Source organism: Limanda limanda, chromosome 20 (genome assembly GCF_963576545.1).
Source record: "Limanda limanda chromosome 20, fLimLim1.1, whole genome shotgun sequence".
NCBI lineage: Eukaryota > Metazoa > Chordata > Actinopteri > Pleuronectiformes > Pleuronectidae > Limanda > Limanda limanda.
The window spans coordinates 12,737,941-12,751,928 of record NC_083655.1 but is presented as its reverse complement, the minus strand read 5'-3'; the positions used below and the strand labels follow the sequence as shown (position 1 = coordinate 12,751,928).

At 41.3% G+C, this 13,988-nt stretch overlaps 1 protein-coding gene across 2 annotated transcripts; it reads right to left on the bottom strand.

Moving 5' to 3' along the window:
• Window positions 1-270: 270 nt before the first annotated feature.
• hnf4g (hepatocyte nuclear factor 4, gamma) lies at window positions 271-13,958 on the bottom strand. Of its 2 annotated transcripts, none has more exons than XM_061093477.1 (11): window positions 9,026-9,405; window positions 6,352-6,517; window positions 6,074-6,168; window positions 5,411-5,517; window positions 5,155-5,304; window positions 4,433-4,520; window positions 3,799-3,951; window positions 3,056-3,105; window positions 2,764-2,950; window positions 1,671-1,790; window positions 271-1,203 (listed from the first exon to the last, which is right to left on the bottom strand). In XM_061093477.1, the coding sequence occupies exons 1-11, from the start codon at window positions 9,153-9,155 to the stop codon at window positions 1,082-1,084; spliced, it is 1,368 nt and encodes a 455-aa protein (XP_060949460.1). In that variant the 5' UTR covers window positions 9,156-9,405; the 3' UTR covers window positions 271-1,081. The 2 variants fall into 2 exon arrangements, with proteins under 2 accessions (XP_060949460.1, XP_060949459.1); XM_061093476.1 differs by lacking the exon at window positions 9,026-9,405 and adding an exon at window positions 13,744-13,958 and having other exon boundaries at window positions 274-1,203.
• Window positions 13,959-13,988: the final 30 nt, after the last annotated feature.

Genomic DNA, 13,988 nt, shown 5'->3' with positions numbered 1-13,988 from the left:
TCTGTAGCAACAGATAAATAGGAAATAAATTAGTTTTGTTTCCATCTCACAATTTCCCCCTGTTTTATAAAAGCAGGGAAAGGAATGAGTGGACGAACAATCATTTCACTGGATGTACTGATGCATACAACATTTTGTACAGGCAGTCCACTTACAATTGGTGCACTATCCTCTTTTTACAGTAGGAGGGTGCTATTGTACCATATCATGGTGTTCAGTGACTCTCACACAATCCAAACAATCCAAACTCCAGTTCTTCAAATTTTAATTAATTTATAAATTACAAAATGTACATATTATCAACATGAACCAAAATAGAAAAATACAAAGATAATTAAAAACAATTATGAAGGAGTTGACAGTTGAAATTGATTATTCAAATATTTCTAATCAGCAATTTGAGTATATACAGCAAGTTCATGAAATATTATAATTGTCCACATGTTTTGCATTTAACTTATGTCTGTACAATTTATTTATAAATGACATTTATATTGCTATTACATTGACCTTGGCCATAGACTACAATACCCCTTATATTATGTTAAGCTGCTGAACACATGTTTGTTAAGAATTTGCTCTGTATTTGCCATCGTATAATTTATACTTTATAGTTTTTGTGGCTCAGTAATAAATCCAAACCACTGAATCTACTTTTCCCACACAGTAAAATATTGCTTTGGAATTATGATTTGTTAAGTTTAGATAAGTTTTATTTCTATTGTGCAGCGTAACTTAGTGACAAGACTGAGTGAGTGAACACTGAACTGGAAACTAATATATTAGTTTCAGATGACCACAAAAATCCATGTGCATGTTCGACTGGTTAAAAACCGACAGTGGTGTTTTATTAGTCACCTAATTTGAAACTGACATTCCGGAGTTTTTTTTTTATACTGGCAGCTTTAATCATATCAGAGTTACTGTTACATCACCACCATTGGGGGGGCAAAGTCTAACCTGAACACAGATTGCTTTCATAAGTTTTATATCATGGCTGGGATGATGAATAGAGGGCAAGAGAGCACATCCCGTGTCAGTTTCTCTGGAGAGAGTGTGCCGGGGAGGGGGGGTGGGGACGTCAGGGGTCTGTCTGCAAGGGAGGCGAGGGGCTGGCCGGAGGACAAAGCGGCTGGGGAAAGTGTTTGTACATCTCCGGGACCGGACCCTGCGGGGGCGACGGGATGGGAGTGTCAGGAGAGGCTGTAGGGAAGAGGAGAGCAGACATTGGCACATTAGAATCGTACTTTTTAACTAATCAAAATGTTTTTCTCTGGGAAAAAGGAACATATCTATATTTTGAGTGTGTAAAGTGCATCTAATGTGGCCCACGGGACATGGCCATCTATAGCTGCTCCTTTCTCGATTCATTCACATCATTCTCGTGTGGCCATTAGTTGGGGTAATATCGGCAAATGCATTTTTTATTTTAAAATGGAAGCGTAGAATACAGCCAATGCTCATCAATCCTATGATTCATTCACTTTTATGACACTCAGGATGCCTGTTCGGGTGCATATTAAGTTTCAGCTGCTAATGGAAAAAGCACCTGGCACAAGGAAATGGGACATTTCATGAGGAAATATAAATGATATGTCAAATTTGCTCCAATGTGCCTGTGTGAGTGTGTGTAGTTTTGTGTGATTTTGTGTGAAGAGTGTGGTTCTCACCTATCTGGGGAGTGTGAGTGACGGGCATGGAGCCGATGACCAGTGTGTGTCCGGACATAGGGTCCTGGGCCAGCTGGCCGTGTGCTGGGTGGTGCAGGTGAGCAGGCTCTGATGACAAGCCTGAACATACAACACAGCCACTTTCAATCCACTGTTAGCTGCATTGGGTAGTTCTAACATTATATCACACACGAATCATGATCTCCTATGGCACTGTGTGATATTTAACATTGGCGTGTTTGCATGTTCTACATTTAAAATGGATCAAATCCATTGAAAGCAGCCCTGCAGCAAGTTCAGCAAAGTTTGAGTATCAGTGTCGCCCACATTAGAAAATCAGTGAGTCATTGCATTTCACATCTCATCTTATCACAGCATATCTCTGCCCAGAGTAATAAAGAAATAGGATCCAAATGTGGAAGGACATCATGTAATTCAACTTTCTTAAATGTTTGAGCTTATTATGTGAGCTTATTTATCTAACTAGTTAATTTAAATCTATTATTAAATATAGAAAATATAATACATGTTGTAAAAATTAATGAAAAATGTACTGTTGATTATAATGGGATATGAAAGATAATTTAAACATATAAAGTTTTAATTTATAATATTATTTAAATATAAAAATATTAAAATCGCACCAGGTTTTTTCATATTACTTTCACTTTTCAGCAAGATGTTGAAAAATAACATGAATGCAGCTCTTTCTAAACCAGGACCTCTGTACGAGTCAGGCCGTCATATTCTGAAGCTGATTTGAGCATTAATGGAAAAACACGGCTCATTACATCATCTTGAAATGTTTGAATTGTGATTCCCCTGCTTAGAATATGTTTGATGCATTGTATCTCAAAAATCATGCTGCCTTATTCATACAGAGATTTAGATGATGTTTGCTGTGTCTCTGAGCAGCAGCTTCAGTAGCAGGTTGCATGTTTGGGCTTTGGCTTTATACCTATGTGGATTATATAAAGTCAAACCATATTCCTGCTACATCTTTTATTCACCAATTGCACCAACATTATTCAAGGGGAAATGTTGCTGAGCTCTTGCCGAGGGTCACCCCATTATTATTTTCTCAGGCTCTCACCTCCCAGCAGCATCTCATGCAGCAGGTTGTCTATCTTGGCCAGGCCGCAGAGCTTTATGAACTGGAGCTGCTCGATCATCTGCCAGGTGATGCTCTGCAGGGTGGGCAGCAGGAGCAGCAGCTCTCCGAAGCGCCCCCTGGAGTCGTACTGCCGGTCGTTAATGTAGTCCTCCAGACTCATCTGAACCTGGAGACACACACAGGTGGCCATCGGTGTGAGCGTACTGCCTTTGTTCAATGTAAAATGATAGGTAGCGTATAAACCGATGAAATAGGCTGGCTTGACTTCTACCTGCAGACGGATGGCCTTGATTTTCGAAGGGTCCCTCAAAGACTTTGCATCTGCAGATTGGGGGGGGGGCAAAGAACGGAAGGGATGGATGAAGGGATTGAAGAAGAGTAGGGTGAGATAGGGGAGGGAGGAGAAGAAAGATACGGGAATTAATGCAGGATATGGTTGGAATTGATGGAATGGTAAAACTGTGGCATGAAGGAAAAGTAAGGGATTTAGTGGAGGGAAGACAACAGGGCGGGCAGAGTGGGCCAAGGGGATGTGGAAAATGTATGGGGGGGGATTCTAGGATACGTGGGAGGAAGAGGGATCTGGATAGAAATGGCATTAGGTTTCAAACATGATACCATTAAATAAAATGTTTAATTTGTTGATTTAATCTTTTAAGTATGTGAAATATAGTGTTTCCACCGTTTTTTATTCTCTACTGATACTTTCTTTATGCTTTTGCTTTTTCTTTGCTTTTTCACAATATTTACTGGACAGATTACTGGGAAATGTTGGTATGGATCCAGGTTAGAGGGCAGAGAATAACTTAAAAAATTATGAAAAAGTGCAATTCGGGTGGAAATCTAAATCCAAATCTGGATCTAGTGAATTTAAATGATGAAAAGAGATTACAAATAACATATTAACAATACAAATAATAACTCATGCTAAAACATCATTAAGGTCTGTGCCAAGTTTATTGATATTTTTACAGTTTCCAGAACCTCATCTCAATCCTTTTCTTTTGGAATTACCTGGGTCAAAGAAGACGATGGCCTTGAGCGCTGCGTACTCATTGTCGTCTATTTGAATATTCTGAAAGGGCTGAACCAGCTCGTCCAGCACTCGGTTGGCCACCCGGCATATCTCCTGTTCAGGGCTGTTTCTGTGGATCACGCAGCCGTTACCTGCATGTGGGCAGAGAGAGAGAGAGAGTTGGTCTGTTTTACAGAGAGTCGAAAGGGAGAGAAAGACATGTGGGTGTGCACGTGCGAGGAGTGCTTGGGCGTGCTCGTGTGGAAGCGCGAGTTGAAACGGTTTTTAGCCTTGAGAGAGAAAGATAAGTTGAATCTTGTAGACTTTTGTTAATCCCGTGTAAGGGGTTGAGTCAAGGTTAGGATGAAGGAGTGCTGGGAAGGTCCTCAGAAGTAACACAGAGTCCTTGAGTGTGTGCCGCTGACACATCCGCCTACAGCACGATGCTGGTAAACGCTCCGGTGTAATGAGCAATGCTGTTTACGGGAGACTTTTGTGAGGGCCCGGAGAAAGAAAGAGAAACCCGGAGTTAATCATTCTCAGCTAACACAACATTTGATCACACATCACTGTCGAACCGCCGGGTTGCGCCACACATTAATAAAGCTCTCTTTTCTCGTGGTCAGTCCGTACCTAAAAGCAAGAAGTCCTGGAACGCCATTGACCGTTTGGCGACCCCGAGCAGGAGGTGTTCGCCCGCGTGAGCCCTGAGCAAGCTCACCTAGAGACAAAGACACACACGCCCACGGTTAAACACAGAACACAAACAATGGGACAATGCCTCCCCGTTTGTCCTCGGCCACATCACACAGGGGGCCACCACACTTGTAGTGGTGGAGTGTGAGCTCAAACTCTTGAAGAAGTGTGTGGTTGAAGTGACTTCAGAGGAGCTTAATCATTGCTTCGAATATTCATCACTAATCGGGTGTGAAGGTGGAGGCGAGCACACTCTCACACCCACAAAACCACATTCAGTGCAATGTCAAAATTAGACAAAAATGCTGGAGAGACACTGTTTTGAGCTTTACTTTGTAAATGGGATTCAAGAAATACAAGACAGTGAGTGGCTGTGTCCGAAAAAACACCCACTAACCACTATTTAGTAGATATGGCATTTTACAGTGCTTTATAATGCAACATTTAAAATTGATTATTAGATTTTCACTGGCCAACCTTGTTGTAATATTCTTGCAAGAATGACGTAAACAATAAAATGTGCCAAGTCGTGTCCGAGAACGTTTTTCTCTCTTGCCGATGAGATCACTTTACATTATAATCAATTCAGACACAACCTGGGAGCATCCACATCAAAGGCTAATTATCAGATTACCCATCATGCATTGCATCTCACTCACCTGGTCGTCCAGGGGCAGCTCCCCAAAGGTAGGAATGTATTTGGCCCATTCCACTAAAACCAGTAGCTGCTGTCTCATGGACTCGCACAGGTCCCCCACTGTGGCCGACTTCTGCTCCGATAGGTCCGCCACTGCAACTGGAGCAGTGATCTGGAGACAATGAAAAGTTAAATTCCCTTGCGTGTCTTCAGTTAAGTCACTTACATAACATTAGATATTGGTTGGAAAATAGGAGTTGCACATAGATGATCGTCACCTGTTGGGACAGCGACTCTGCCTGGGCCAGAATAGTGATGGGCGGCAGGTCTTGGGAGTCGGGGATGCTTCTACGAGAGCTGATCCGATCTCTCTCGTTCTGTACGGCTAAAATAAAAAAACGATACAGTCAACGTTACTGTGCGTGGGAAAGAAAAGAGAAATCTAAGGGTGCAGAGAAGAAACAGCACATCAGGGCTTGAAGTCTATTTCCTGGTTTCTTATTCCCAAGACTTTCCCTAAGATAAGTATTCATGGGTATTTAAAGTTCCAGGTGAAAAAAAGTCCTGAATTCAAACCGCGACGGCAGACAATGGGGCAGTTAATATTTAGGAAAATAGCCATACAGGCTGGCATCAGAGTGAGGAGTCAAACATTAACCAGTGGCAATCCAGAACAACATGTTTGAATAACACATGATTAGGTGTCATAAAGCCCCATGCCAAGGTTATACCCCTCGTAAATACACACACGCTAAGTAATCACCTATTTTATGGCTGAGGCGATTTCAACCATCTTCAAACTGTGTTCAGTTTCTCTGCCTTTTTTTTTCTTCCTCCAGTGCCACGAGGTCATGTCTCAAATACACATTTTGAGTGGATGTCTCGAAAAGCGTGGACACCACATCGCTTCATGTTAAAAGTAGAATCCAAAGTTCCCATACCTTCTTTTTTCATGCCAGCTCTGAAGCATTTGTTGAGTCTGCAGAAACGACACTGGTTCCTCTTATCTTTATCCACGATGCACTGCCTGCTGAACCTGCATGTGATGGACGTGTCATGATGTAAGTAGTTTGACAGAGCAAGACACATGATGACACGGTGTACTGTAACATAGTGTTCTAATGTGACATTGCATCACGCTATAGTGACTGGGAAAAGAAAGCAATACATGTACACATATATACACTAATATATATATATGTGTATTTTTTGTATGCACCTGCAGGTGTAGACGTGGTTCTTGCGTATGGAGCGCCTGAAGAAGCCTTTACAGCCGTCGCAGCTGGACGCCCCGTAATGTTTCCCCGTGGCTTTGTCTCCACAGATCGCACAGTTGCTGCCGACTCCGTCCGGACCGGAGAGGCTCGGCTCGGTTGGCATGCTGTCTGCAGAAGAAAAACATTCACACTGGTAAATTGCCCGTGCATAAACACACACATGAAGTACCAATCCAGAAAATATCTGATAGCGTGGTGTTGACAGTCCACTGCGTTATTCTGTCTAATTGAAGCACAATTTTCTATGTTGTTATTTATTCTAGCAAATTACTGTGATTGCATTTTGAGAAGCCTAGATGAATGTAAGTTGACTCAGGAGAGTATGTGAGTCTGATCCCTGTGGTGCTGCTTCCGCCAGGTTTTCAGCCTGATTAAATAGAAACTCCAGGATGGAACTTGGTGGAAGGGTCAAGGAAAAAGTCATTTAATATTGGTGCAGATCCACATCAGGGGGTGGATCCAGGTAATTTTCACTACATCTTTAGCCATGTGAGATAGAATATTTTTCAAGGTTTTTGTCAATTTCTCAAATAATTCACGGATCGTGATGAAGAAAATCCAGGATGTTGAGGGGACTGATATTTGTTGCAGATGCAAATAAGAATCTGGATCTGAAAAAAACGTGGCTTTACTGGAAATATGCACTCTATCGATGTTAATAGTTCTTCTCGCAGTACAGCAAAATCTATCATATTTTCAAAAGATTTTCCAAAGATTTGACTTATGACCAATTGTTTCTGTGCTGCAAAGTGGCAATAGTCACAGGGGCTTGAAAACAGGATCTAATTCTTGCTTGAAGTTAATCTTTTTTAGCACTTGGCCATTATTACAATATCTGAAGGATTGTTTTATTCGAAAAAACAATTTTTCTAGCACTGTAGTAAATGCATTTTTGTTTATTATAGTACACACTTTGCAGATGTTTGTATTACTAAACTAAATCATTTGTGTGGTGTTTGATTTGCACAGTATGTGGGTTAAGAAAATATATATCAGGAGAAAGACTATATAGCCTTTCAATTGCCGAGCATATCTAACATTATTGTCAATTTCATCTCCTCAACGTTATCAACATAATTAGAATTACAGTCATCAGCACTGAAATCATTATCAGCAGCATTGCAGCCATAATGAAAACCATAATCATCATCAGTGTCTATGTGTTTATTGCTCGGCCAGAGCCACAGCACGCACACAGGCACGTGCACGCTAAGAGTTCAGCTGGTTCCACCGCGTGTTCACATCCTCCTCACAGAGTTCTCCGCCGGTCCCACATCAGGCAGGAGTAGTCAGTGTGGGAGGAACTCTGAGTTCACATGCTGAGGTGACATCAGCGCATCGTTGTGGGAGATACTCGCTCTTCAATAAAATGTTTTTCTTTTTTTTATGGAACATGTCTGCAATTCTGGACCAAACTGTTTCAATAACATTCAGATATCACACTTTTACAACCTGTACCCAACCCTTTCTCTTTCCTTCACAACCGCAGACTCACCCCTTCACGTACAAGCAAAAGCAACAGACAACTGGATTGTACACATGCCAGCTTTAAACGTTCCATGAGTAAGATTTAGTTGAAAGGGATCTAATGGCAGAAATTGAACATAAAATAATCCTAGTCATGTTTTCACTTGTGTGTAATTATCTAAATTGTCCGAATTGTTGTTTTCTTGACCCTAGAATGAGTCCTTATATATTTAAATGCTCTATATTTACATCAGGAGCGGCTCCTCTCTACAGAGGCCGCCATGTTTTTTTTTTACAGTAGTCCAGTCTGGACAAACCAAATACCCTTTGAGTTTTTATGACAACCGAAGGCTTCCACAGGTTCTCCTTCATGTTTGTAACGGGTAGGTGAGGTGAGGTGTATTCAGCTGCAACATACTCCTTCACCACTAGATGTCACTAAACTCTACACACTGAACCTTTAAAATGAGTTTGCAGATCCCTTAATTCAGTCATGTGGACCATGTTAAGTAAGATTACAGTAATCTTACAGTACAAGTCACATCAACCCATTCACCCACACGTTCCTACAGCACTTATATGTATATGTACAACCGTCAGGGGCAATCTGAGCCAACAACTGAACCCCTGACCTTGTTGTCAGTGGACGACCCTCTCCTCGACCTGAGCCACAGCTGAGGTTTCCCATTATAGGGACACATTCAAAGCTTAATACTCTCCTTTCTCTGACCATACTGTTATTCTCATACACTGGTATAGCTGTGGTAAATGTTTACCTGAACAAAAGACTTTAACAAACGCCTGTTAAAGTTACCAGTTAACTGAGATCATGTATCTATGATCTAGATATCAATATGGATGTGGATCAGTGTGTGTGTGTGTGTGTGTGGGGGGGGGTGTGTACTTGCATTTGTTTAATTCTAACACACTCATGCTGTTCGTGTGTCACCCCAATGCACCTGTTTAGTTTATGTTTTTACATGGGTTTCGTGTGTATGTGTGTGTGTGTGTGTGTGTGTGTGTGTGTGTGTGTGTGTGTGTGTGTGTGTGTGTGTGTGTGTGTGTGTGTGTGTGTGTGTGTGTGTGTGTGTGTGTGTGTGTGTGTGTGTGTGTGTGTGTGTGTAGCTGTCTGCATGCACTCACACTTACCTCCTCCGCCACACAGCACCTCTGCATTCTCAAAGCCCAGTGTGCTGTACGATGGATCCAGGCCTTCACAGTAGTTTGCTACTTCCATATCTAACAGAGATTTACTCTGAGGAGCTCGAGGATACTTCATTCCCGTTTCAACCGAGTTCCTCACACTCGTCTTCTCTCTTTCCTCCCTTGTTCTCTTCCCAGCTCCCTCTGAAGTCTCCCTCTCTACTTTGTCCCCTCACCTAGCCTCCTGTCTGCGCTTCATCTAATTCTTTCAGACATGACAAGGGAAATCCTTGGAATAAAGAGTCTGTAATCCCATCTGATTGGGTCGGGACAAGGAGAGGGGAGGAGCCCTCGTGGCTAAGACTTCTTGCTTTATTACATTTTCTTTATCTGTCCTTCTCCCTCACACTTATCACTGGAAAAGATAGATAGTGGTGAAAGAGTAATCTCCCTTCTCCCCCTCTGCCTCTTCTTTTCTCCCTCTGTTTTTAAACCATGAGAGAAGATTTCAGGAGATTTTGACAGTTTGGGTTTTCATGTGGAAGCTTCACTGCACTTGTACCTGCATGCAAGAGAGGGGTGGGCGGGTGGGTGGCTGTGTGTGTGTGTGTGTGTGTGTGTGTGTGTGTGTGTGTGTGTGTGTGTGTGTCTCTGTGTGTGTGTTGGGGTGTGTGCATGTGTGTGTCCTTCCTCGGCTTCCTAATCTAATCAATAGTAGAGTAATAGCAGCACCACCTCAGCAGATATAATCTATAAAGACACAGAGTGAAGTGGAAAACACTGATAACTTCCATCAGCTCTTCAACAAACACACTTCCCAGGTCCACATCCCACCCTTTGCTCATAAAAGTTTATACGGCTTTTCTAAATTTACTGGCCATATACTGTAAAACATTTCAACTGAGATTAACCTTGGTGACCTCTTGCACTGTTTTTACTGACACTTATTTTTAAGTAAATTGATGGTTTAAATTGCCACAAGGCATATTTTATCATTTCATTTCATGGTAAAAGAATAAAAAACGCAAAGTTACGGGAATCCCGTCAGAACTTTACGAGGATAAAGGCATAGTTTTTAGGCAAGGAGTCTTGATAAAGGAGGAAGTTCAGAAGCTTGGCCTGTTGTCTGTGTTAAGATCTGGAATGTAGAAAAATGTCTCTCTCTCTGTTGCTTATTTCCTAAAAAAATCTTTAATCTAATAATATTCTGACTTAACTCTTGTTAAATTTCATCTTAAGTTTCTAAGTATTATTTCTTCCATCAAATGCTCTTGATTGTCAAATAACGTTATAGTAGTTTTACCTCCATGAAACTTAGAAAGAGATTTTATCGCCTATGTCTTTGTTAACATTTGTATCGCTTCTAAAGATAATGAGAATTTTCAGACATTCGTTTCTTTCTCTTCCAACAGACGGTTCTATATGTAACAGAAGAGGAAGTAGACGGACGCCACCAGCCAAGCAATGTGCAACAGGATATGCAAAGGTTTTATTTCAGCTCTTACTCAAATAAGAAATGCATGTGAAAGAGAAACAGACGACACCAAACATTTAACATTAGGAGTAGAAGTTGACCAGTTAGTCAGTGACCTGCCTCCAGTTTCAGGACAGGAATTTACTGCCATGAACCATTTAAAATGTCCCAACCCATCCATTTTATATTGGGAGTTTCACTGCACTAAATCTTATTGTGTGGCTTAAAGGTAATCCATTCAGAGCATTGTCAGATAGGGCTATAAATGATAAGAGGCAGTATTATGGGGGATTTGATGCGCTACGTCATCACTGTTAAAGGTGATCATTTCTAATGTTAAATCAGTGAACTTTACTTATTTCTCACTATCCAGTTTATTCGAGTCATGTAAATTGAGTACTGTAGTTGTTTGACCTTAAACAGTTGTAAAACTATGATTTGAATGCTGTGTTCCTGGGAATGAGAGATCGGTGGTACACATGTGCAGTGAAGCGGTACAGGAAACACCCAGGTTTGTTATTCTAGTGTAGATAGGTAATGTTGGAGAGATACGTTCAGCCGTAGATGTAACTTGACACATGCCAGTAGTATTTATGAGTAGCTGCGGTTGTAACGGATGCATTTTTGGAAGCGTGTGTGACACTATTTGCATGTTAGTAACATCCAGGATAGGTAAAAAGTAAAATCATAAAACTGAATATGAGGACATATAAAATAGCTGATCCTCAAAAGTGAAGCCAAAGCATCTTGATTGCCACCTGGTGGCAGGCTACAGTATAGGTCGTAAATCCTGCCTCCTCCCTGTTAGTGAATGGGGCACGGATCAAACTACGACATCAAAGTACATGTCAAATAAATTGGGATTAATAAGGTTTCTGTTATTTTAGGTAGTTTGAATCACGCTGATGATTTTTCGGTGTAGATTTTTCCAGTAAATTTGTGTGTGTATCAAGAACGAGACATTGCTACCGCGGCTCCATCCCCTAATCGCTAATGTCCTGGCTCTGGCTCCAAAACACAAGATGGCAGCCGTCATATATGGGAACCAATATGGTTGCCACCGATAAAAAGTTGCAATTCCCGTGAGACTATGGAGTTCTTGTCTTTGTGAAATACCAGTTCATCCTACTGGGAGGCAATGTAATGAAATCAGGGCTGAAGCTATTTGTCTTGCTGGAACAATTCTAGACCTTTTTAAAGTGAGATCAACTCGTCAAAAGGAAAAGCACAATTACAGTGTACAAGCAGGCAGGAGGATAAACCTAGTTGATAAGAGATAAAACGACTAGTTCATACAGAAGAGTGGAGTGAAGAGGGTGAGAGGTGGGAAAAGAGAGAGAGAGAGAGAGAGAGTTTACATTTTAACTAGACCAGTGAGATGTGGCCTCCTGACTCATCAGGTTCGTGAGAAGTGGAGAAGTTACCCGGTCACACTGTCACAATCATGCAAAACAGCCACAGGTCGGACACAGAGCACTGCGGCATGACAGTACAAGATTTAATTTACCCTCACTTTACAAAACTGCACCTGGATTAGGATTAGATAGTGTCAAAGTGTTGAACGTATGAAAAAAGACGGGATTAAGCATGAAAATACAGTAATGCATAGAGTGAGTAGTTATAGCTGGGTGTAACATACCGTGCAGCCGTTGTGCATTGAGGCTTAGAAACAGGAAAAAACGTCAGTGTCAGTAAAAAGTAAAAAATCTATTTAACTCAAAGTGTTATTGGTTGACTGGTTGAAAGCCTCAAGTGACATTTTAACCTCATCTTTCACTGCTGAGTGCAAAGACAAGGAATGTGAATCATTGCTTAGCTGAATAATGTATTTTATAACAAACCATTTAGATTTTGAATATATAATACAAGTCATACCCTCCTCGTGATTGATTTCAAACACTGAATCTACTCAGAAAGGTGGTTTATGTTCACTTCACTAATATAATAAAAAAGCTTCTCCAAACACTCATCAAGAAAACATTAACTAAGGTCAATAAGTCACAGATTGTTATGGATTTAAAAATGTATACCAAAATAAATCAATTATACACTCTTAGAAACACTTGAATTAATAAGCGGCACGCCGATTTCCTTTGCTGAAAACCAAGCAGGAACGTAAAGGACGAAACCTTGAGTCCGCCCAGCAACCGAAAGCTCTCTGCAGCCATAAAACCCAGCGCTAAGAGGCTATCTCTGTGTGAACTGGCCATAACACCGCCGCCTCTATTTAGATTACAGCTTTTAATAGTTACAGATGAAGAGCAGCCTCCAAACTGACCCTTAGTAAACTGTACACAGTGACAATACACAGCTCAGAGGAACATTGTTTGCTGCCATATTGTTTGATTCTTAAACCACAAATATGAGGTAGACTGTGGGTAAATCAACAGAAATATACGTGACTCAAAGAATTCATTTAATTTACGCAATACTTTTACTTCCTGGGATTATAAAGGACGTTAACATGTCTTTTTCACTATAAATCCTGGTCCCTGAGTTTCTACTATTGTATTTTCTCTGCTTATATCACCACTTAGTAAAAACTCAAATTCACCTTTAAGAATTTAGATAAATGTACTTGTGTCAGGTGATATATCCAGGTAGCATAAAGCCACAGGGTTTGACAATCTAATATTAGATACAGTCACAGCAAAACTTCACCACTGCAATCTGCTCACAGTCAGTGTTACCTCAGGCTGCTGTTTTAGGATTGTGTCATTTTACTTTTGAGGTGTTGTGCAGTCGCAGTGGCTGCAGCGCTGTCTTCCTGCTCAGCTCATCCGTTGCCCTCTTATTTCCCCTCTTATAACACATTAAGAGAGTCACTTGTACAGAGTGTGAAATGGATTATCACATGATCTTTATGGCACAGCGTGCATGACGAAGTGGGTCTTATCTCTTTCTGCAAAATGCTGCCGGCAAGCAGAGTACGGACAACGCTATCTCAGTAGACACAAACACACAAAAGAGAGATATGGACAACCACTTTTGCTGTTTGTGTCTAAAAATTATAAGGCACTAGTTCTGGTTAAAGGACATCTAGCCAGGGTATGTGTGTGTGTATGTGTGTGAAGGGGCACAGCCGCAATGTTACCACCATAATACAAAACCACGTGATTTAGCAGAACAAGTTACCAAACTTCCTGGAGAAGAGGCACAAGGTAGACTTCACTTTTTCCACTAAAGAAACAACATGTATTTCGAAAAAGGCAGCGAAAGACACAACACTTCACAGGGAGAAGTGACTCACCTGCGTTTTTCTTTCTGTCTGGGAGGTGCATTTATCCAGTCGTGCCGCTGTACACCTCGGTGGTGAGCAGCACCTCAGTGCAACATTAATCTCTGAGTGACAGTGAAAATCGGAAAATGGTAAAGGTGCACGACAGCATTAAAAAGTGAAGGTTGGAGGGCTAAGCGTCTCTAATTCATGGAGCGACACACTGGATGGCGCCACCATAGTCCAGTCATTAGATCGATTTACTAAACAAACTCAAA